At 39.3% G+C, this 25,478-nt stretch overlaps 1 protein-coding gene across 8 annotated transcripts in view; it reads right to left on the bottom strand.

Moving 5' to 3' along the window:
• The window catches only part of RIMKLB (ribosomal modification protein rimK like family member B), a 57,127-nt gene extending 31,649 nt beyond the window's left edge, over positions 1-25,478 (bottom strand). For 6 of the 8 annotated variants that reach the window (XR_009960593.1, XR_009960587.1, XM_062593607.1 and 3 more), the window contains exons 1-3: positions 25,293-25,478; positions 23,551-24,076; positions 16,215-16,435 (exon numbers count right to left, since the gene is read on the bottom strand). Coding sequence is in view for 6 of the 8 variants with exons in the window: in XM_062593607.1 (XP_062449591.1) it covers positions 16,215-16,389 (175 nt within the window). In the remaining 2 variants the exon portion in view is untranslated. Of the gene's footprint in view, positions 1-16,214; positions 16,436-23,550; positions 24,077-24,935; positions 24,968-25,292 lie in introns of those variants that run through there. The other 2 variants (XM_062593600.1, XM_062593593.1) reach the window with 2 other exon arrangements.

Genomic DNA, 25,478 nt, shown 5'->3' with positions numbered 1-25,478 from the left:
TTTCTGCAAGTACTGCAAGCTGAACCAGCTCACTATAGAATCAGATGAATCCAAGTATCAGTACAACTGAGGAGGTGGGATCATGCCAGTAATGATCTGAATAGCTTAAACTGTTGTGATACTGCATTTTGAGATCATAGAGATTTTATTCTTCCTGTATGTACAGGTTTATGGTGACTACCCTAGCCCAGCTTTCAGTTTTGTAAATACATGTCTGAGCCAGATTTCTCTTTCTCCAGTTGTCACTTTCTCTCCTCTCCTAAGCAGGTAGTATATTCTCCCAGTGGCTCCCGCACTGCCAGATGAGAAATTGCACAATTGCTATGAAGCTGCTAGCCTCATTCTAGTATAATAAACAGTAATAAGCACTAAGACATGCAGTTTATATATATGGCATCCTTATGATTTGAAGCCACAGAACTTATTCACCTCAAAGCATCCACAAATGCATGCACTTTCAAACTCCTGCCTCACCTTTAGTCTAAAGAATGTAAGAGGGAGTGCACAAAGAACCACTTCAGTCTTAGGTCAGAATGATCCTGAGAAGACTGAGAGAAAACAAAAGGAAGCAGCATATGAGCATGCACATCTCAGAAACCTCCAGTCATTATTAAGTAACTTCTCTCTATTTTTAACTTATATTTACACTGTGACTCCAACCCATAATCTCTACTCATTGACAGCTATCTGGGGAAGGGTGTATAAACTCTTCACGCAAGTAGTGATTGCTCTACCAAGTACTGCAGCAATCTTAAGTGCATTTGCAATGGTATTATGCTTGAAGAAGACACCCTGACTTACAGAAGACTATCAACTGACCTAAAGGTACCTCTAAGTGAAGGAGAAATAAGTTCCTTAGGCACAGTAGCAAAGTCAGCTGAGTCCTATTCATGTAGTAGCACCAAGAGGGAATAGCAGATGAAAACGGTTCCAGACTCCTTTCTGCAAACCAAACTTCCTGTCTCAGAAGAACTGCTGCTTACAAACCAAGGCTTTTACATCTGTGATGTTACAAAGAGACTGCTGAGGCTAGTCCAGCCTTTGGGCTATTTTACCTTGCTGTATATTCATGCAGGCACCAGTGATATTGCCAAGGGAGAATCAGAATATATCAAAAGCTACTACAGGCAATACAAAGTGTAGTGAAGCTGAGGAGTCATATTCCTCAATCCCATCAGTGAAGGGGAAAGGTTTGGGCAAAAGCAGAAATTTCCTGCAGGTCAACATTTCATTGCACAGCTACCGTCACAAGCAAGGCTTTGGCTTTTATCACCACAGGATGCTGTTTGAAGAACGGGAATTGCTGAGAAGAAACAAGATCTCTCTGACAAAGTAGGGAAAGAGCATCTGCATTTGCTAACCTAGTGAGAAGGGCTTTAAACTAGGTTCATTGGGGGATGGTGACCAGTCTGAAGAGAAGTGGAGACACAAGCAGTACTGAAAAACCATTCCACAGACAGCATGATTGGGGAGGCTCTCACATCTTCCCCGTCAAAGCAGTGTGATTGGAAGTTCATCTTAAGCAGCAGTCCATGCATGCTGCATGGGAAGCAAAAGAGAAAGACTTATGTGCAGCTGGAGTGTTACAATCTCATTGGGAAACACAGAAACACGGTTGGATAGTTTGCATGTCTGGAGTGCTGCAATTAACAGATAAAGGCTCCTTCAGCAGAATAGGCTGTGAAAGTGAGGAGTGCTTGGGCTCCCCATAAAGGAGCAGATCACATAAACGTGGTATTGCTTTGGAATAGGCAACGAACTATTAAGAGCGAACAGGTCTGGATCAGAGAAAAGACCAAAATGGGTGACACTGTTACAGATGCTCTAATAAGAAGAGGAAACAGATGAAGCCTTCTTTAGAGAACTGAAAGAGGGCTTATGATTACAGGACCTGGTACACACAACAGGAGACTCTAACCATCCCAACATGTAGCATAGCACAGATAATCCAGATGATTTCTGAAAAACACCGAGGACAATTTCTTGACAATGATGACTGAAAAGTTGAGTAGGGGAGCTACTGTTGGACCTGCTGCTCACAGATCAGGAAGAACTAGTCAAAAATATTAAGGTCAATGGCAGCTTCGGCTGTGAGAAGCAAGTGAGACTAATAACAGATTATAGCCCTGGACTTCAGGAGAGCAGATTAGAGCTTGTTTCGGGAACTGGCTGGAAGGATCCTGTGGCTGGCAGAACAGGAAATTCCAGATTTAGATTAAAAATTGAAAGGAAGTATAGAGAATACAATGGCAGGGATGAACTACCCAACGGTTAAAGTACTGTTGAAACATTTAGGCACAGAACTAGTAAGTCAGAGCTCAGCTGGAACTGAAACTAGTGATGGACGTGAAGGGGAACAGAAGGATTTCTACAGTTACAAGGGGACCAAAAGAAAGATTGAAGAAAATTCAGGTCTGCTGCTCAGCAGGGCAGGGGACCTAATGACAAAGGACATGGAAAAGCCTAAGGTATTCAGTTGTCTTCTTTGCCTTGATCTTTACTAGCAAGGCCTGTTCTTGGATCTCCTAGGTCCTGATGCCTAGTGCCAGAGTCTGGAAGAGTAGACTACCACCCACAGTACAGAAAGATCAGGTTAGAGACCACTTGAGCAAACTAGGCTTACACAAATCCTTAGGACTAATGCATCCAAGGGTGCTGATGGAGCTGGCTGATGACAAAAGATAGGCAAGTATCACACCTTCAAGGATTATTCTTATTAACTGTCTGCCAGTTGAATTTTGTATTACTAACAGTGTTCCACCTGGGTCAGTATTAGAGTTGATATTGTGCAGTGTTCTCATTAACAACCTGAGCAATGGAATAGAATATACCACTTGCACATTTGTGAATTATTCTAAATGGAGGAGAGTGACTGATACACTGGAGGGCAGGGCTGCCATTCAGGTGTACCTGAAAAGCCTAGAGCAATAGACCATCAGGAATCTCCAAGTATTACAAAAGGAATGCAAAGTCCTGCATCTGGTACGGAATAAATTCATGCAGCAGTACAGGTTGGGCACTGACTGGATGAAAGTAGCATTGCAGAAAAGTCCCTGGGAGTCCTGGTGGAAAAGCTGAGCATGAGCCAGGAACGTTCCATTTCAGCAGTGCAGATCAATCACCTACTAGACTGTTTAAGCAAGAGCACAGGCCTTTACTCCCCTACTCAACACTTCTGAGACTGCAGTCTCACAACTGGGTTCAGTCTGGAGAATTTGCAGTACAACAATGACAAAGACGCTAGCACATTGAGATGAATTCAGCAGACAGCAACTGAGATGGTCAAGATTTTGAAGCATGTAACATGTAATGAGAGAAAATTTTATTTATTCAGTCATAAAAACACAATGCTGGTGGGAAGGGGAGGAGGGGGTGTAAATCAAACTGGAGTATTCCAGTACCTAAAATCTGTCTGTGTGTATTGGGGTGGAGAGATGTAGATCAGGAAAAGGTCAAGAGGCAACAGATATAACTTGCAAACCCATTTGCAACTGTGTGTCAGGATTTTTCTCCTGCCACCCCCAGGGCAATCAAACATTGGAATACGTTTCCACAGGAGCTGTAGGATATTCATCCCTGGAGCTGTTCAGAACTCAACTGTATATGCCCTGAGCGATCTGATCTAGCTAAAGTGTAAAGAGCCTCTTGAGGTTTGAGAGTTGAGGAGAAACAAAAACAAGAAAAAAAGTAAAATAGAAAAGCCAATTTCCTGACCACAGTGAAACGCAAATCAATTTAAGAATAAATTTAATATAGATATGCAGACAATCCCTATATGGAAAAGACATTATCAAGGAAGAAAGTTATAAAACTGTTAAGCTGCAAAGAAAGAAACGAGAACAGTTGTTTTTCACCACCACCTCAATCTCCTGGCAGAAGCAGTCATCCAACAATATGCTTCTTCACAGAAGGATGCAGAAGCAAAAAGCTGTCAGGGGCCCAAACGCTAGTCCCTCTAGGTCCCAAGTTGAGTTCAAGTCTGATTTTGTGGAACAAGCAGAAATTATTCCAACTCTTCAAGGAACTTTAAGGTAGAACTACTGAAACTCCATTTCACTGAGACTAAGCAGAGATAGCAACCAATGGACTGTAATTCCTCCAAAGGAGAAAGAGAATTTTAATCACAGTAAATGGAATATTTGAGAACATGATCCAAATCAGGGAACTAGGGAACCATTTGCAGAATCTTTCATTATTAATAGTTTTTTTCTTCACTGACCAGAAAAAGGCATGCTACAGGAATGAAAGCCATTCTCATCAATATTAGAAGATATGGTACAACCTAATTTGGATGGCTCTACATTCTGTAACTCTGTGCTAAAACATGCATAAAAATAATAATTCCAAGACCAAAACTACTGAAGGCCTCTACCATGCCAGGTACAATCTGGTTCACTAGTATTCCTCTTCCTACTATTCTTCCCCTCCTATTAAGAAGAAAATCCCACTCGAAGCACTGTGTGCTGCCTGGCCATAGAACTAAGAATGTAGCTCAACTTATGGGTCCCTTCATCATCCAGAAACAAAAGGTCCAATACTTCATATTGATACACGTTTTTTGATGAAATTAAAAATATATATATAATCTGAAGATGTTCATCATGAAAACAGCCTGCAAAGCATCTCATTCAAAAACTAGTAACAATAAAAAGAAGTTAAGCACTGAAGCCAGTGCTGTCAAAAAGCCCAGACACAAACACCCATGGATTCAGTAATCCACGTGTATTAAAATCCTTGCTTGAAACACAGAACTACAAACTTCCTCATGAGATTTCTCTATTGTGCTTTTCACTAACATTTGAGTGCTTCACATTCTTAGCGTATTTTCACGATACCCTATGCAATCAGTGGGTATTATGATTTCCCACATGGGGAAGACAAACTCAGTGATACTGTTAAAGAAGGAAGTTGGGATGCTGAATTTGAGACTGATTTCTCAGTTTCCAACACTGTTCTAATTGATTTTACTTCACAATGTAAGTATTCAGCATTTCACAAAACTGATCCTAGAATCCAAACTCTGAGCACTCAGAAATGGAAGAACATATAATTAAACGCAATTTATGACCAGTCCCATTTAAATTATTAGACTAACTCTTCTTTTCCAGCAACACTCTGATTCAGCCAATGCTTATAATCACAAAGGGATCCTACAAAAGGCCTTCTCTTTCACTATACAACAAGTTACATTCCCAGATCAGAGTCCTCCTGTACCTTAATAGACTATAGAAAAAAATTACATGTGATCAAATAATTGATTTAACAATTTTTAATAATTATTATAATTTATAATATTGTAATTGGTTTAATAATTGGTTAATAATTTAACTTTGCTATTCTAACAGTTTATATTTGAAGATAATCAAAAACTGATTTCAGTACTTAGCATCTATATAGCATGCATGTGACTGCAGTAGAATAAGGCATTAGGGTTGTAATATTTGAATCTATTTTACCTTAATTTCTCACTCTCTACTCAACTTCATAGGATTCACACCACCCTCTCTCCCCTACCTCCGCCAAACATAATCCTGGTACTTCCATTTCCTTTCTGTTCTACCTTCAATCTATTCTCCTTACCTATCCAGTTCATTTCCAAGTTTTAGATTTCTTCTATTGTCCATAGTGCTTTTCTTTTCTTGCCTACAATTCTGAACACCACCCCAACCACCCAGTTTCCTGCCTTAAAAGTTGTTTTTCCTTTGAGGCTCCTTGTTCCATTTGCATCTCTTCCTAAATAAGCTTCAACAAAAAATACGTTCCCATTGGTTTCTGGATCCAGTTTCATTCTTGAGGGTAGAGGAAAGGCAATACTTTATCCAGTTTCTCTGCAACCACTTCCTGCTACTCCATTTCTTGTCCCAGGGTGCTTGCAAAAGCACCCTGCATTCTCACTAGATCTTTTTCCCCCACTGACACCAGAGTTTCCAATCTCTTCTTCACCTCCTGAATCCTAAAACAATTTCACTCTTATTGTTTCCTCCACGTCTGAATGGAACAATTTACTTTTTCATAAGGTCTGTGTGTCAGTGTGAGGAGGTTTAAGTAACATAAGAGAATCTCCTGTTTTAAACTGTGCACTTAGACCAAACTGTAGCTCATCCCATAGCAGACAAATGCTTATCCACAGGAAATCCTTTTCCGCATAGGGCAGGGGTATGTTTCAGAAGTTTTAGACACAAAGCTTTGAATAGCCTCTTAAAGATGCCTAACATAATATTTTTAAAAGGTAATAAGGTATAATAAGAAAAGGTCTCTTCAGCCAAAAGTTTGAGTTCCTGTTCCAGACTAGTTCTTCCAAAACAGTTCTTCCAAATTAGTTTTCTTCCATGAATATCCTTACAATTTTAGAGACAAACAGAAAATTGTAACAATTTTCTTCTTGAAATGAAACATTCTCCTTCAATGGAATCATTCTGCTGAGAGCTTGCAAAACTCTCCCCACATGACATCCTAGCATATGGGAGGCAGGGAGAGAAGAGGATTATAAGCAGCAATATACTATAACTATAGTTAGAAGTTTCAGCTGATTTTAATGTTAAGATCAATGGTACAATGTCACAAGAATACCTCATACCACATGCCACAAGATATACTATGTCACTAAGTACAGAATCATTAATAAAACATACGATTTTCTGATCCAAAACAAGAAAAGTACCTGTTTTATGAGTGGTACCTCCCTGACCAACAAATTAACCTATTTATTTTGCTTCAGACATAAGAGGCAATGTGCCTCCCTTACTAAAAAGCAGGAAAAAATGCACCACAAATTAGGATATTTCATCCATTTACCATCCTGAGTGTTTGAAATTACCCTTCTAAATAATACTCTGACTTTCTCAGGAAGTAAACATAATGCCACTGTATCAGCAGTTTCAAAAGTTAGATCACTCATTCAGATGCCAACACATAAAAACTGTACCTTGAACGAGAAAAACTGATCTTAGCATATAAAAGCAAGCAAACAGATAGCAGTCTAGTCACAGGAATAAATCAAGCTTTCCACTTACTCTAGTGACTTAAGTCTCTAAATTTACCTATGTATTTTTTCGGTATTAGTAAATATGACAAACCACTGCACCTGTATTACAAGAACGTTAGAAGGTTTTAATCAGTGTTTCCAAAAAGCATTAAAATTTTCAGATGAAAATTATGTAGGAACTACTGAACCTGACAGTTATATAACTAAAAAGATCTATGACCTCAATCTCTAAAAGCTATTTATCTACTATTGATAGGTCAGATCTTCTGCACTGAAACAATATACAAATCCATGTTCAGAATCTCTGCACTGAATCAATACATAAATCCATGTCCCATCATAGTATTTGGCATTGTCACTTCATAAAATATTATTAAAACTGTACTGGGATCATTTGTTTGAACTAACTAACATAACATTAAAGGCCAGCATTCTTGTAAGTACCAAATGTAATTTGTGCTAATCCATCCAAGTAATGTTTCCACCAGAATTAAATTTTCAAATGATCTTTAACTGGAAGGTCTAAGCAGCTTCAAGAGCTTACATCAAAGTCAGTTATTTTTACTGGGTATGAGTGAAAGCAAGAGAATCAATTCATTAGTTCCAAGATCTTTATAATTGTACCTAAAGCATAACAAGAAAATTTTGAAAAGAGCAGCTTGAACTTTTCAGATTAGGTTCATGAAAGGCCTTCGGGACCTTTCCCAGAAAGTATGCGGTGGTAGTGGAGATGTCCTTGTATCTTGTCATTCAAGCATAGTTACTTATATACAGAAAACTTTACCCAAATATTAACACAACCACTGAGCTAAAAGGTATTCTGAAGCTTGGTCTCTGCTCAGCTTACTCTGTTCTATGTAGCAATATAAAGAAAGTATCTTCCAGGTCAAAGATGAAAGTATTGTATCTCAAAGGTCAGGGAATGAACTCTGGAGAAAATACACTTACATTCCATGATGTATTCTACCTAAGGCAAGAGCTCTAAGTCTCTCATACCCAAGTGAATGTTCAAAACTCCAGAGCCTATATGCTGCTATCTCCTCTCTCCCCATGTTGCGAATCATAGAAAATCGTCCTGTAAATTTAGCCTGTTATTGTCAAGTATCTTTTTATTTTAAAGGGCAACTAAAAATTCCCCAAATGAACAAAGTTATCTCTGGAAATAAGCAAAAATTTCCTTAAGAGTTAAAGCAATTTTTCAAATCCACCAAAATAAAATTCTACATTTTGAATTGTGCTACATCTTTTAAATTATTTATTTTGTCTTGACTATCAAACCAGAAGAGTCAGTTCTAGCTATGAATGACCAAGTAAGAATTTGTGAAAACTACTGTTCATCTGCCACTGTGATTCTTCTTTTTTGGCAGTCAGATTTCCTGTATTCAAATGAACAAGTAGCACAGTATTTTAACTTCTTCCCAGCCCAGGACATAGCATATGCAGGTCATAAAGACCAACAGAATGGACCCTACCCTACAGTGAGTTACCAATCTGGTAACAAATACTGAAGCAAGAAGAGGAATAATCTAGAATACATGCTCCTTACCAATGACCTCAAGCAAACCAGTATCTCTCTACCTCAGTGACCTAAACTTTTGACAAGTACAAAGGCATTTTAAAACTTCTGTCAGCATTCCAGTTTTAATCCTAAAATGGACTGGACATTTAAACACAAAAAACTGCAGACACACGAAGTGCTTTAAATGAAAGAGTAATCATTAAAAGGACAATGTCACACATTTTTATGACAACTTTGTAAGTATTATTTACATCACAACAAAAAAGATGTATAAAGTAAGAGTGATAGTTTCATTAGTGACACCTTTTATTTTTGGTTCTGCTATTCACTCTAGTCTTTTCACGTAGCAATGGGGCTGATATAAAAATGGAACTATAATTCTAGAAAAGTGTGATTAAGGACAATGGGCCACAATGGAAAGTAGTTTTTAAATTATTTTCAATTTTAACTTCTAAAAGGCTTTTTTAGTTGATTAAAGTGATCATATCTAATATGCAGAACTCTGACAAACTGGTATTTTCAGTACATTTTATAGATAATTTTTAAGCATAAAAAAAATAAAGGCACGTAGCCACTAGCACTCCTAGAAGAACAACTTAATTAAAAAAAAACAAAGTCTGCAAATTGTTGACCTATCTCAACACAGAGCAAAATTGAGCAGTACCAGTCTCTCTCTCTCATGTTCACAATCACAGAGGAGCAATGTTAGTCATTCAAAAACAGATGAAAACTTGCAGTAAATTGGAAAAAACCTAAGCTACTGCTATTGCTTGAACAACAGATAATAGAGTACAGTTCTGACCTCAAATCTAGTAAATCTATCACAATTGCAGCTTCTGTGAGATTAAATCTTTCATATCAATAGTAGTACCTCCTAGCTCATCTGGTTTAAAACTAGACCAGTACCCAGTTCCGGTATACAGTGCAACTGCTCAGACAATTGTGTCTGGACAAGCTGTTTAGTTGACATAGAAGCAGAGATTGTTGAGAAAATGTAACAGGAACACTAGCCACTATTCCCGCTGAAGAACATCTCATGAAACATTAGGCTAAATTTCAACCCTTGACCCTTGAACTTCTCTAATCTTGCTTTTGTCTTTTTTTTTTTTTTTTTTTTACACTAGTCTTCCCTCAGATGGTGACTCCTTAGAATTCTTATAAATAATAAATAGGAATAAACAAACAATAATGCCAAAGCTGGCAACATTCTCTAGCACTTTCAAATATGATGACATGTGTGTTCAAGATAAGGTGCCATACAAGACTAACTCTCCTGGCTGAGTGTTCTAAAACATGTGCGAACAAAAACATTCAGTCTTTAACATATCCATTTGGAATGACTATAATAAAACATTGCTATCTCTCTAGGTTGTAAAGGTTATGTTTTGGATGGAACCCAGATCTACCACTGATGGTATACTGACTTTTAGTGAAAACACTGAACAACTTTTGAGAAGATCAAACTCATTTTTAGCCTTCATTATTTACCATCAACTTGAGATAACAAGAGATCGTTTAAGAAGAGAAATCCCTGAAGGTAAGGAAGAAAACTACAAGGACACCCAGACACTACTGAATATATATCCCTTGATACTACAGGTTTGAAAGAAAACTTTTCTTTTGAAAATATGTGGTTATTATTGAAACACAATGGTATTAAAGTACTTTTCTAAGACAATAAGGAGATGTTTGAAAAGTTGTTTTTTGTCAAGCTTTTCCTTGTCAAAGACAATTGCCTGAGGTATCCTAATGTTGGGATGATTACACAATCATATTAAACACAGCTATCATTCCACAAACCCCTCTATATTCCCTATTTTCCTACTACTGATATTTATGGCTCAATAAGATTTAGCACAAATCATACTCGCAAGTCATAGATTTCCACAATGAAAGAACATCAGAGACAGTTACTAGCTGTAAGTGAATAGGTATGCTTAGTCTGTCAGACTTAAGCCAATAGTTACTTGCACTCACAAAATAAAACCAAAAAAAAAAAAAAACCCAAAACAAAGTAGTACTCTGGTAGTAGAATTCTGGTAACAGATCTCAGAGTATAGATAAAAACAAAGCAGAAACATACAATCTTAAGAATAAAGAGCAAGCTGCTATTCCAAAATCTGAAACTTGGGTGTTTAATTAAATTAAAACATTGGCTGGGGTTCAATTTATTTTGACAAATCAGAATTTACTCCAGTCTTTGGCAGAGTGTGTTTGTGCGTGCACAAAGTTAACTAGTTCCAGTATAGTTCCTTATAGTTCCTTAATGTGAAAGACATCTAGTAGCATGGAATAACACTAATGATTCCTAGCAGTGTCAAAGGAAAAGGGAAAAAGGGAAAAGGGGAAAAAGGGAAAAAGGGAAAAAGGGAATGTGTAAACTTCAGAGATGAACTTTGCTAGCCTTCTTTTCTGCAAGATGGTCCCAGAAGCTCAAACCCCAAACATGCTGGCTGGTAGAAATTCCTTTTGCTCAGGATGATCTCAAGAGGTTTTGAGGGGTTCAGAGCCTAGCACCTTCACCAACACCAAATTCACTTCATTTCTAATCACTTTGTAATCATTTTCAAACACTGCTGTTCCTTTTCCAGCTCTTACTATTAAGTTACAACTTCCCCACTCTGCGAAGGAAATAATGGGTGCTGGTACTTCTCTTAATAGTAGGAAGCAAGTCAACTCTACAACACTGGTACTATCACTCCCAGAGCAATATGCTGTACACTGCAGCAACAGCTCTCACAGTAAGGTGCACTGCTGGACTAACAAGTATGACCCAGTGTGAGAACAGACAACATTATTCCTCGCTAGTTCAGATCAACTTAGAAAGTAAGAATAGATCCCATGAAACAAAATCAGATTTTGTAAGACTAAAGAGATAGGTCAGGACTTAAACTAAGTAATTGACTAATGCTGCAGATCTCAGGCTCACCCAAGAAACCCGAAAGTCTACACTAGAAACTTTTACCAAGTATAAAATGAGAGAAGAATCTTCTAAACACCTCCTTTGCAAAACAGAATAAAGACAAGCAATCAGTTCACAGATATCATCCATCTCATTAGGGAAAAAAAACAGCTGATCATGTACTAAGTATTATTGTTTAAGCACAGATTATTATTATTGCTTTCTTTTTATTTCTCACTTAGGTCAATCACTTGCTTTTACATTCCCAAAGGAAAAGCCAAGGAAGTATTAGGAAAAATTCACACTTCTGTTTTATGCTTTAGGACACTCCAATTCCACTCAGTCCAGCATCTTTAATCATTTAAAGCTCCTGAAAGCAACTTGCCCAAAATTATTTTCCTCCCCAGAACAGTATCTGAAATATAGAGAAACTAAAAACTTAAAACATAGGAAGCAGAAAGTCCCTAGTTCAGTGATCTTAAAATCCTTTACTAACAAAAACTTCTTAAATTCTGTTTCTGTTAGGTAAGGCATGTATTCTGATGGGAAGGTCACTGCTAAGTCCTGCTCATTGGTGAGAAGAAAAAGGTAATCAACTCTATTCGGAAAGAAGATAAGCAATGGATTATATTTTGTCTCTTGCCCACTTATTCTAACAGCGTGCTAATTCTCCAAAGGCTTCACCCTCACCCTTCCCAACAAGGCTCGGATTTGCCTTCTCTGACACTTCCCAAGGCTGTTATACCACTGAGGTCACAAACAGAGACAAATATTTTTTGAAAATTACACATTTAAACAGGACTCTCATTGCTAAGATTTTAGATACATGTCTGAAAATATCCTACACAGTTTGGTTAAGGTACCTGCTATTTAGTTCAAATGAATATAGAATTGCCAAACTAGATCAGGCTACTAGCCATCTAATTTAACAATCTGCTGCTTTCCTTACAACAATAAATAGCAGGTGCTTCAAAGGAACACACATACACAACGCCTACATACAACCTCCTACCTCCCAACACAGTCCCCCCTCCCCACACAAACTCCCCATACACACACACCCTTACCATACACAGGACCGCCCTTCCCACCACACACACATGGTCCCCTCACATGCCCACCTCCCAGACACACCCCCACACCACCCTATCCCCACACACACCACACACACACGCCTCCCCACATACATACACCCCCCAGACATCCCCATACACACACTCCACTCCCCACACATACACACCCACACCCCCTCATATATACTCCCCCACACCCCCCACACACCCCCTGCACACATACATGCACCCCACCCCCCACGCACACACCCTACTCCCCCCACGCACACACCCCCAACACCCTCCTAAAACTGATACTATCTAGTATCCTGTCCATAAACCAATTCCCTCATTTTAAAGTAAAAAGAACAGCCCCCATTCTCCCCTGCCCTCTTGAACTAGAGCCAGCAATTGTATGACTACAACATGACTTGATGTAGCAAACTATTACAACACAAAATTATTAATTATTTGGGTGAGGTTAGTTTTGCATCTGATGAGCCAACTCAACTTACTCTATAGCCACACAAACACCAGGTCTGGTTTGGCAACTCTATATTCATTTTCAGTAAATAGCAGGTACCTTAGGAAGACAGCAGAGAATTCGGTCAAACGTTTTTGGAAGAGATTAGATTAGCTGTAGCATGAAAGCAAACTCCAAGGAACAGAAGTCCTCATACAGAGCAAGCAGCAAGGTTGGAAAAGGATGAGAGGAACAGGGCTACTCTTTTCAGCAGCAGATCATCATTAGGCTGCTTAGCTTCAACAATGTAGCTGTAAGAATCTTACTACAGATGCACTGTAGTTTCAGCCAGTTTAAACAAGCACAGCTCCAAGAACCCCCTCCACTTTTCTCCAGACATGCATTCTTGTCCACTCCTGCGTGCCAACACTACACATGCCTGATTCAGGAACCATTTCAGGAAATTCAGCCCACCAAAGCAGCAGAAAAATATTCATTCTTTTCAGTAGCAATTTTCTGCTGATTTTAACTCAGCTTTTGCCTCAGATTTGCAGAGTACTACTACCAGCATACAGGGAAGGAGACAAGAATGCATGGCCTGGGTGAACAAACATGAAGCAGCACTCAGTGCATAAGCCACAGTCTAAGATTATTTTCAATACAATTAAATCTAAAATCACACGTTTTTTTTTCCTTCTAAATTTAAGGAAAAACCTGTAATTTCAGATTTCTTAACTTGCATTTACAACTCCTTCTGGAATTCTGCTCTGTTGAGGCAACTAACTTGTAACTCTTGAGCTGAACACAGTTCTTCAGCAGATCAGAGTGGCTCTGTTGACAAATCATCATGTGACCAGTACCACTGGAGTTGTGCAGCTGCTAAGGATGCTGAGTAATACAGACTTTCGGCTGTGGAAAAAAAAAACCATCAGAAGGGACTCCTGGGGACTACACTGTCAGATTGCCTGGGGATCCAGCCATACTTCCAGTCCAACCCTGCAATGCAGCAGTAAGGTCTCACGGAGCTACTGCCACTGCCTCGTTACTGAAACAAGCCTATCAGTCCATCTCCATTTGGCCATGTCATCTACCTGGTAAATCACGTCATTCTTAGATATACGCAGATTTTGGAAGAATCTGAGTAATAGAAAGTGTCCTTGCCTCTCTCCAGCTCAAGGCTTCACTGATATTGACATCAATGTGCTGTATTATCACGTATGCCTAAGTATGCAGGTATGCACAAGTAGTGAAGAATGCACTGTATGCACCACATATTTGGGATACACTCTCTTAACTCCCCTATTGTGCAGAATTTTACTGAGCCTGGACCCCTCACATAACAACAGGTAACATAAACGTATTACCTCCTGTTTCAGAACACCTTTTTCTAGTCCAGCTGAGTACTTTAATGAGGAAAAAGGATGAATAAAAATTCTGCCTGTGTTCTTAACCAGAAGTCTATACCAATACACAGGGACAAAAACAGAAAAGGGAAACTAGAAGATTAGAGGAGGAAAGGTTCCTCATGTCTTTCCAGGATAAAGAATTTTTTTCAATATAAGGAAAGGAACAAAACAAAATAAAAAACAGAATTAGCTAGTCCAAACTAGTTGTAAGAAAATTTCCATCCACAATTTTTCAGCACATTTTTATCTCACTCCTTTTGAAAAGATCAGTTAAGTAGTTCTGAATGAACCCTTTTTATGAAAATTTCCTGTGTTCTCCTCTCTCCCAGGCAATTTCTTCATTTTTATTCATTCTTGTACTATACATCTCTCAAAGTTAATTTTCTAACTCCAATAATATTTTATCTTTTTTTTCTTCTTGCACTACATGGAGCATTGGGAAGCATTAAACAGTAGAGAGCAGAAATCGGGTGCCTAAGGACCACAAATCATTCTTGCTTTTTTTAATTCCCCAAACACAGAAAGAAAATGAGGGACAGGAAGAAGAAAACATGACCAAGAAACAAGAGCAATCCTGAAACACTGAAGGACTAATTATGCATTTTAGAGGCTGCAGCTAGTTTTGGATGATAGCCTTAACAGAACTAACCATCCACTGGACAGCATATGCAGGACAAAAATGTGTTCAGAGTTTCTGACAAGATGTTTCCCTGATTAAGTAACATCCTTATGAAGAGTTTCAAGTCTCTGATAAAAAATACAGACACTTCAAAATTAAAGACAAAAGTTTGTTAACAAACAAAATGAAAGAAAGCTCAATGGTATCAGAGTCAAAATTCCTGGTTTTTATACATTCACTTTTCATGTTTGATTGACCCACGTTGCAAAAAGGTACAAATGTTGACCAAAGTTCCTTCAAAAAGTTAGTTTTAAGACATTCCTCCTGAATGAATTTCCCAACACATAACAAGGTATATGCTCACAGGGCAACCTCTCCTTCAGAGGTGAGGGTAGTTATATATTCACTTTCTATACAGAATTATTCTAACACAGATTGCAGGGATTTAATTCTTTCTAAGATATTCAGTGATTTTTTTTTTTTTTTTTGAGTGCTATATGGGGAAAAGAAATGGAAGAGAGAGATAGGCACAAGATACACAGCAACTGTCTCCTTTCTTTAAGGAATCCAAATAAAAAAATGCAGAAAAAATATGGTAATAGCAAGCGTTACACAACTTAACATCAGCGGTATTAATATTCTTTGTATAACAAGCATAATGTTTGCAGAATTATTTCTTTTTTTAATAGACCTTAATGTCTTGTTTTAAAGCACAATAACTTGCAATAATAGTTCAAATTATTATGATGAACATACTTTGTATTTTCGATCTCTTTCTTTTTGACACTTACGTAACTACACATGTGTACAGGAGCATATTTTAGTTATGTCACAATACTACCTCCATGGCAATTTGTACTGTCACAAGAAATTTTTTTTTAGCTTATTTCAAATGTGTTTGCTATCTTGGGGTCAGAACACAAACAGAATTAAAAAAAAAGAAACTCTTAAATATGATCCATAAACTTGAAGTGTCTATGCAAAAATGAAACTAAGAAATTTCTTCTTAACTCAGAAATACTGTAGTCCTTATCCTGAAATCAACATGCTAAAGCAATCTCCTCTCTGTTCTCTGGGCAAAGTTAACAATTATATTTTATGATCACAATAAATGCTAAATCACATAGACATACATGATATCATGTTATTCAGATTAGATACGGCCATCTGGCACACATGAATTCATTATCAAAGAATAGACAGGCTCCATTTTATAATCTTTTTACAAGTACTCTTTCAGCTAATTTCCAGGCTTAATTCATCCTCACCAAGATTTCCATCCTCAATGGTCAGCACTACTTCATCCATCACCAAGGCCCGAAAATCTAGCTCCTCTTCACAGCATTTGGCCTTCAATGCTCTCATGATCTCCTGCTGAGGGTAATCTTCTCTGATGCGACGGTCTGTTAAGAACCACAGCCTGGGAGCAACTGAACTGCACATCTTGGACTTGTCTTCCAACCTTCGACGTTTCCTTTCAGTGGAACTTCTAGATGGTGGGTGAAAGGAGAACTGTTAGAGTGCAAAGGCTCCCATCCTCCCATTTCCCACTGTCCTGAGTTCTACTCCCTTTGCACAAGTCTGCCCTTTCCAATAGGGGTAACTTAAAACCTCCAAATAGGAGAATAACGCCTATGCCTATGTATAGCAGAAATAACAAGAATAAATCCATTTATATTCAGTGGCTTCCTACTGAACTTCAAAATCAGGTCATGGTCCTTCTGCAAGAAATGCATACTGGATGAAACCTGTGGTACTGGCAGTAGCAGCCCCTTTCTGGACAGTACTAGGAAGCATGCTATGGACTCAAAAGATATTCAACGTCCATCTCTGAAGGCCACAATTTTAGCTGCAGAATGGGAATACTTCCTTACACTTGAAGGGAACTCAGCCCCTCCGACATACTGTTTAAACATCTATGACAGACACGATGTCTCTTTTTTCACCACCTATGAAAGACAGAATTTGTACCAAATTCTTTAACTTAAAAAAGCAGTCCAGAAGAACAAAAGAAGTGTTAAAAAAGAAATTTCCCTGAAGGAATTTCAAGATAGTGATATACTCTGACAAACGCTTATCATCTGCTTGTTAAAAAATATGTAGTATTATCCAAAAGATATTAATGGAAAACCAGTGGAACAATAAGCATCAACATAAAGCTAAGACCACCCAACATTAATACATGTAGCCTAAAGTAGAATCAACATTTGAATGCAAGTGTTAGCTCTTTTCTTTGCCCTCCACCATTATACAACACAAATAACACCAGTGGATTCAACACCAAAGACACAAATCAGTTCAAATTACAAAATGCCTACAACAATAATCAGAAAAATACCATTCCTCTTGCTTTGAATATAGAGAGCTTGGACTATTTTTTATTTCATTCTAGTATGTTTGAAAAACTGCAAAACATTTACACGTGTGTTAATGGACTAAAAAATATATTCATCATTTGCATTTAAGTAACAACAGAAAGCAGCACAGTATAGGGGAAAAGAATTCCAGAGAAAAACAGAGCTCTCTGCCACTCATTTTAAACCAAAAAATTAATATAAACAGGTAGAAATCATTATTTTCACCAATATGGTTTGCATGGGTTTCAAGCAGAACTGAACTCTGAGATAAAAACAGGAGTTCTGCCTGGTAGTCCTAATAACTGGACCGGGTTTCAGGAGAAAACCTAAGTGCAGACAAAACCATAGATCTGTAACAACTTCTTTCATGTTTAGAAGAATTTTCGTAGGTTTTTCTGTTGTTCTGGGTTAAGATTTGAAGGGTGAAAGGATTATAACCATAAGAACAAGCTGCATTTTTTGTAAGGAAGAACAATGATTTTGCTACCAGTAAAGATTTTTATTAAGCAATAAGACAATAAATTTTTAAATGGCCATTTTTACTCCTGCTATTGAGAATCCTAATGGCAACAAGCACACGCTGAAGAAGCTATGACTTTTTTTCCACTGCTTTGCTAATCAGGAGCAACAACGCCAGGGTCTACAGCTCCTCAAAACAGCAGATGAAAGGGAAAGAGAAGCTGAGGAAAAGCAATCACAGATGCAGACCAGCCCATGACAAGTGCCAAGATGCTCAAGGAAAAGTAGCATAAGGAGTGCTTGCTTCTTGCAAAAAAAAATGGGGGGTGGGGATAGGTTATAAAGGACATCCTTTGCATCTAAGAGTTCCTTTTTTCCTTCAGAACAGCTGAAAGTAAAAAGGGCAACCTGGGTGGAGTGGCTAAAACATCTGAGGGCTGTGCTGCCATTCAAAGAGACCTGGACAGGCTGGAGAGCTGGACAGAGAGGAACCTCATGAGGTTCAACAAGGACAAGTGCAGGGTCCTGCACCGAGGGAGGAATAACCTTAGGCACCAGTACAAGCTGGGGGCTGACCTTCTAGAAAGCGGTTCTGCAGAGAAGGACCTGAGAGTGCTGGTGGACGACAAGTTGACCATGAGCCAGCAATGTGCCCTTGTGGCCAAGAAGGCCCATGGTATCCCTGGGTGCATTACAAAGAGTGTTGCCAGCAGGTCAAGGGAGGTGATCCTGCCCCTCTACACAGCCCTGGTGAGGCCTCATCTCGAGTACTGTGTCCAGTTCCGGGCTCCCCAGTACAAGAAAGACATGGAGCTGCTGTAAAGAGTCCAGCATAGGGCTACAAAGATGATCAGAGGGCTGGAGCATCTGCCCTGTGAGAAACGGCTGCGAGAGCTGGGCCTGTTTAGCCTGGAGAAGAGAAGACTGAGGAGGGATCTTATCAGTGTCTGCAAGTACCTGAAGGGAGGGTGTCAAGCGGATGGAGACAAACTCTTTTCAGTTGTCCCATGTGACAGGACAAGAGGCAATGGGCAGAAATTGAACCACAGGATGTTCCGCCTGAATGAGAGGAGGAATTTCTTCACTGAAGGTGAGAGAGCACTGGCCTAGGTTGCCCAGAGAGGTTGTGGAGTCTCCTTCTCTGGAGATATTCAAGGCCCACCTGGATGCAACCTTGTCTAACCTGCTCTAGGTGACCCTGCTGAGCAGGGGGGGTGGACTAGATGATCTCCAGAGGTCCCTTCCAACCTTACCAACTCTATGATTCCATGATAAGGCTTGGGCTTTACAAATGCCAGATCCTGCTCCAATTTTGCTCTCATATTCTCAATAATTAATTTCTCTAGATCATGGTTTACAGAAAACCTGCTAGAGCAATGTACTTTGCTAAGAATTGCAACAGACTATATTATTCAGAAATGGCACTACCACAGCAAGTTCAAAGGCTTCCTGTCAATTTACCCTTATTTCTGCTATTTGCCTAAGTCACTGGGGAGACCAAACAGCCCCACCTACTGTCTCTTCTTCGAAAAGTCTGCCTTACCCAACAGTCAAGTTAGTCCGTCATGCATTAAATGTATCTATAGAACACAGAGTACATAAAAAAAAAAATCCTAGATAGAGCTCTTGTATTTATTTGGGTCATGAGACTACAACAATCAGAAGCCATTACAGATCTTTAGCCTCCTCTCTCAGAACTGGTTTCAACATTGGTATAAAGGTAAAAGTATTTTCTCTCCTCCAACCTTCTCCCAATTTCTGGTTACTATTAACTCTTGATGTTTTTGCCAACAAGGATCTGCTCAAATTTTTCTTAAAACTCTTTGCTACATAGCCCCATCTCCATCCCCTTAAATCTGCGGAGACTGTGCCATCTTTCCCTGATTGCCATTTGAGCACTTCCTTTCTGAAAAAAACAACAAAGGGTTAAAGGGTGAGGGGAAGATACATCCTTTTTCTTCCTCTCTTATTTTTGTAAGGAGCTACAGCATCATCAGGAAGAACCATCTAGTATCTTAACTAGCACATTAAACCAATAAGCATATGAAAAATGTCTGTGATATGTATTAGTCTCCCTCCTAACACTTCATCTTTTTCCCTCTAAATATTAAATGTTTTATAGATGTTACAGGTACTAAGGTTCACACCTCATCATGAAGCAGGCAGGTAGCATCCTCAAATCTGGAGAAAAAGATAAAGAAACTCACTTTGATCAAGGCATAAGTCACTGACAGAGATAGAAATAGGAACTAGTAATCATAAATTAGATCCCTTGACCTGCTTGCTACCCATTACCCAGTTTTTTTCATCAGGAGAAGTATCACCACTACTCGAACATTCTGTTCCTAAAAACAGGATCCACTTCTCAGTTTCAGTCTCTCCTTATATTATGTATTTTGATTGCGTAAGGAGCGTCACGGAACAAAACCTGCAATTTAGCCTATTAACCCAAACATCTTAACAATCCCTCTTACATTCTCAAGAAGAAGGTCTGTAGGAGGAAAGTCTGCCTAGCAGTCAGATGCACAAGAGCACTAAGCTCTCAGATTGGATAGGATTTCCAGAATCTTTCTCTGGAAACCAACTCCACTCATTGCAATTTAAAAGAGACACAGTTTGAGACAATGCTGGGTGTGCATGGAAATGCTTCCCAGTCTCTGTGAGCTGCTGTTACAAAGTAAGTGTCTATGTACCAGGGAAGGGAAAGAACAGCAGATGATTACATATCTTCAAAATGAGAATAGTTAAAATCAAGTTTTCACTCAAAGCTACTACAACCAAATTGGGTACAATCTTTCAAAAAGCCAAAGGACTTATGCAATCAAAAACAAAAGAAGAAAAAAGATTTAACTGCATAAAACAGAACAAGAGATGTAAAAGGGTGGAGTCAAAGCAAAAGCTCTATAATAGAAGTCAAATCAACTGTGTCAGACTACGCAAGCAATCACTGCTGCAGCTGCTTCTCTGTGGAACAAATTCTCAGCAATTTATAGAGAGAATAGAACCCTCAACTTTAAACTGTAGCATCACTGCATTATCTAAGCTAGGTTTCATTTCAGCATTTACACAGCCGTTTTCTCCTCTCCATCATATACATTTATATTTCCTTCCTTCATGCCTCGAAGCTGTAATACACCTTCCATAGATGTTCTAACAAAAGTATTCATTATGCCACTGTTCTACTTCAAATCATATAAGATTATGTTTTATGGATATAAGAGGGAATTCAGCCAGTCACATCAGCTGTCTAGATAGATATTGAAATCTGAAGACAACTTCCTTGAACAAGGTCTTCTATCTGCTATGGAGAGAATTTTAGAGACCTGACTCCAAGAACAGGAGACTAGTATCCGTTGTCCATTTCTTCCTTGTCCTGCCTCCAACACCCAACAGCAGGAAGAAAAATGGATTAGTTTCTTTTTTATTATAATGTATTTTCCCCTAAGCTGAAAAAAGAAAACCATTATGAGATACAAATCCATTTATGTATTATTGACAAACATGTGTGACTTGAAATTAATCTAGCTCATAAAAAGATAGTTCCATATCCTTTCCATTCAAAATGCAATTGCCCAATGAATTTGTATATTGAAAAGACTAGGCTGTATCTTCCCTATGGGAACGATAAATGATATTCCAGATGTTTTGCAGCATTAGGAATCAATGTGGTCTATCCATCTCAACTGTTTGACTTGTGACCTAATATTGCAGCACACTCCTATTGCCTGTAGTGAGATCTGGGAAGTAAGTTATTGAAACAATTATATCACCAGCCTCTCCCAGAATCACCTTTTTTTAGTCCTTGGCTCAGACTTCCGGCTTCAGTTACAGTACTGTGCAGCTGATTTAACTCCATAGATTTTAGCAATTAGTAGAGAGGTAAAACTTAATCTTAGTTTTAGCATACCCCTAGGAATGTTTTATCCTTACAGCTCAGGTAATGGTAATAAAAATCTCATGCGAGTAAGAGGGAAAGAGTGATAAGGCTGGCAGCCATGATAGCAACAGGAAAATAAGAAAATCATACCTCCAAGCACCTGCTTTGTTATGAATAAAATTGCACTCTTATTTATCATTCTTAACAAAATGCATATCCCTTCAACACTTTTTTTTCTAGTACACTGTTATTGGTATTAGGAAAAGGTATTTTGCGTTCCTTTTTATCATAAATTAGCTAAGGCTTTAAAACCAAGTATGTAATTCCAATCAACCAATAGTCTCTACTATTATAGCAGTTTCTAGAATGCTGTTTTGGGAGGCCACACCTCAAGACACTGTAGACCTAAGAGTATCTGGAACATGCTCGTAAGTTACAGTAAGGATGAAAGCTCAAGGCAGATTTGATTTGTAACGGCAATGTTATGGATTAGATTGGTTAAACAGTTAACTAAGTGCTGTCCAGCATATGATATACATGGTCACGGAATGGATGTCTCAACCTCAGTTTAGTGAGAAGAACAGAGCAGCAATTGAAACATCCCAGAAATAAAACTTCTCTGTATCATAGGGAGAGCAGATCTGAAAACAGTTCACAGGTGTTCTTAGTATAAATAACAATTAATTCTATGTTCCCCATACAGATACCAGAATGATGATCATCTGAAGAAAATCTTAAAGAAGTATCTATGGATTACATGCAGAGATAACAAAACCTGACATTTTCAGCCATTTATTAAAATTATTTTAGAAAATAAACTCAACAGAAATCAGTACTTATTTCTGACACTGCTGCTCCATGGTGATTTTAGGGACAACCTCAAGAAAAAAAAAAAATCCAACCAAAAAAAAAAAAACACCTCTCTCCTACTCAACAGATAACTACAATTTAAAATTGTAGTTATCACAAAACTGTCACGTAACTGCTTGAGAATCTTAGGCAAGAACAAAGACTCTCTGAAAACTAGAAGTAATTATTTAAATGTATTTTATATAATATATACAGCAGAAGCACGATCTGTCCAGTGCTGCTGCATTTCATCTGCACTCTGTATATGCACTGCAGAATTTGAAGTCATTGCAAGCAGGTGAATCCCAAGAATGCCTCTTATAAAGCACAACATGGCATTCCCCCTTCCCCTTTCCTGTGAGATTTGTAGAGACTGCAGCAGAGGATACGGTAATATATTAAGTACAATGTGTCTTAAACTGACTGCCTCATAGTAAAGCAGAAAATTGCTACCATTCTTTTATAGCGTAATTCATACACACACACACACCCATAGATGGACAACTACTATGGCTTTCATCTGCTCTCTCCCAACCCTTGCACTGAGTAATGTTGAAGATACTTGTAGCAATCCTTCCTGCACAACTGCCTCTCAAATGCACACATCTACAAGATCATCTATCTTGATGCTTGCAAGTAGGTGATAACATTCCCCATTCACACATTCTAATTCCTGATCTCCAGTGAATAATCTATTCTCTTCCCTCTCTGCCACACAATGCTGATAACAGTCAACATCAGCTCTCCTCCTACTTTGATCTTCCAATTTTTTTTCCTACAATAGGCTTTCAGCTTTTTCATTCCTGTTTGTGTGCATGTCTATGTAAATAAAACATCGTTTCTTCGAACATCCACTGCTTTCCTGAAGAGAGGTTATCCCATCTCTACCCAGGTTCTTCTGCAATGTGGTATAATACACCCCTCTCCTTTTCGATTGTGTGTACACAGGCAGCTTTCCCTCCTCCCTTCCCCCACCCTACTCTCAGTCTCCATGCTTGCCTCTCAGTGCCTGGAATGGGGGAAGGGAAACAGTCACTGAATGAATAGACTGATGTGACTTACCAGAAATTTGGTGAGGAAGGACTGGAAGATAAAGAGATGCCAAAGATGGGTGCTTCTTTTAGTGTGCCAAGTAAGTGCTGCTTCAATTCTGACTCCCTCCGTGAGGTCACGTGCCTTGTTATGTACCCCTTTTCCTAGATCTCCTACTACCCAAAGAAGGTGGCAATGAAGTCTTCTGGACACCTCCCTGCACTGCAATCCAAAAGATGGAAACGTACTACTGAAGATCCCAAAACAAGGAAGAGGTGATGAGGACAGCTTCTTCTGGTACTATATGGGCAATATCTAGCTAATGCCTCAGGGACCACAGTAGATTTCTGAGGGTGGAGAAGAGGAAAGGGGGAGTAGATGAGTGCTAATATAACTCTGAAATTGTCCTCTCCTACTGGAGAGGAGGGATGGGAAAGAGAGAAAAAATACTAGTGTAAAGCTGTACTTTTCAATGTAAAATAGTCAGTCCAGCAAGGCTCTTGTGTCTCTACTTCCTGAGAACTAAATGCTTAAATGAGCCTGAAGTCACGAACACCTATGAAGAGAGAAAGACATCCAAATTAGACATAAACAAACACATAAAAGTATCTAATAAATTACATTTCAACAGAAAAAAAGGGTAATAGACAAAATAACCAAAACCAGAAGGAGCAGACGAAATTAATTAAAGGAACAGTGCAACTTCAAATAATTTATAAAAATTTACTATCATAGAAACACATTCTTAAGGGAGAAACTAGATAGTTAAGTAGTATGTTTATTTACAGCTAAATGTGTGTTTAAAGGAAAGATATGCCTGTAACTACAAGTGAACAAAAGAAATCAGGTTTTAAAATCAAAGAGAACTGTATTAATCTTTGTGTGCTTCTTTAAACCTCTCCTCCAGAATAACATTTAGAATTCATGTGAGGAGACTAAAGAAAAGTATGATTCAGGTAATAAGCATATTCATATGAATGAAATCCCAATTCGCCAAAGAATCGTTATAAATAAAGGCAAAAACAAAAATAACGTGTCTAGAAGGTGCTTGTGTAAATAATTAAAGATTAACACTTGCTCACTTTGAAAACGCAGCCCATGGCAGAGCCTAAGACGTTAAATCAGCAATATGCAATTATCTCTTCAAATATTAGAAAACAAAAGGAAAAAATCCTGGTTGTAAGCATTTCGTTGCAAGACCCAACCATAGACACACACACCCCTCAGTCACGTGAAAAACTGCTCCCAACGCACGCAGATTTTTACACTCGCGCACTGGAAGGGCTTTTCGTTGCATTCCAGTGGCTGTTTACACACGCGGACGCGTGTGAATAACGCAAAAAGCGTGCAAAGACGGGTGAGTAAGCCAAGACACCAAGGCGGGACGTAAATAAACGATATTCCCGAACACATACCCACACCACTGCGACGTATACAGAGCGCGATATAACCGCGGAAAGCACTGGGCGAGGGAGCATCGCAATCCAAAGCCTTCCAGCCCGCGAGGGGGAGGGGTAGACACAAGAAGAGCCCCCGCGTACGAGGAAATCACAAACCTGGGTGTCTCGCCTCGCCTGCCCGCGCCTGCGGGGTGGGAAGGCGCTGGCAGGTCCGAGCGCTGCCCCGTCCCCGCGCACAGGGATGCACAATCACCATGGGCGCAACGCGAGGCAGCGGTCGCGGGGCGGGACGGCTAAGGGGACGGTCACAGCGCCCCCCCGCCAAACACACACACACACCCGGCACGGCGGACCCCACCCCCGGGCTCGTACCGGCTCAGTCCGACATCTCACCCACCCCGGGCACTGCCAAGCCCGAGCCTGAGGGGACAACAGCCGCGGGCGGCTGCGCCACCGGCCGACGCCCCCCTCCAGCACTGCCCGCGGAGCCGGGCAGAGGAAAGGAGGCAGCGGGGCGAAGAGGGCTTCGGGGAGATTTCTCCCCCTTCTCCCTGTGGG

This window comes from Rhea pennata, chromosome 1 (assembly GCF_028389875.1).
Source record: "Rhea pennata isolate bPtePen1 chromosome 1, bPtePen1.pri, whole genome shotgun sequence".
Classification (NCBI taxonomy): Eukaryota; Metazoa; Chordata; class Aves; order Rheiformes; family Rheidae; genus Rhea; species Rhea pennata.
Note: the sequence above shows the minus strand (reverse complement) of the source record. Positions and strands in the feature narration are given on the sequence as shown.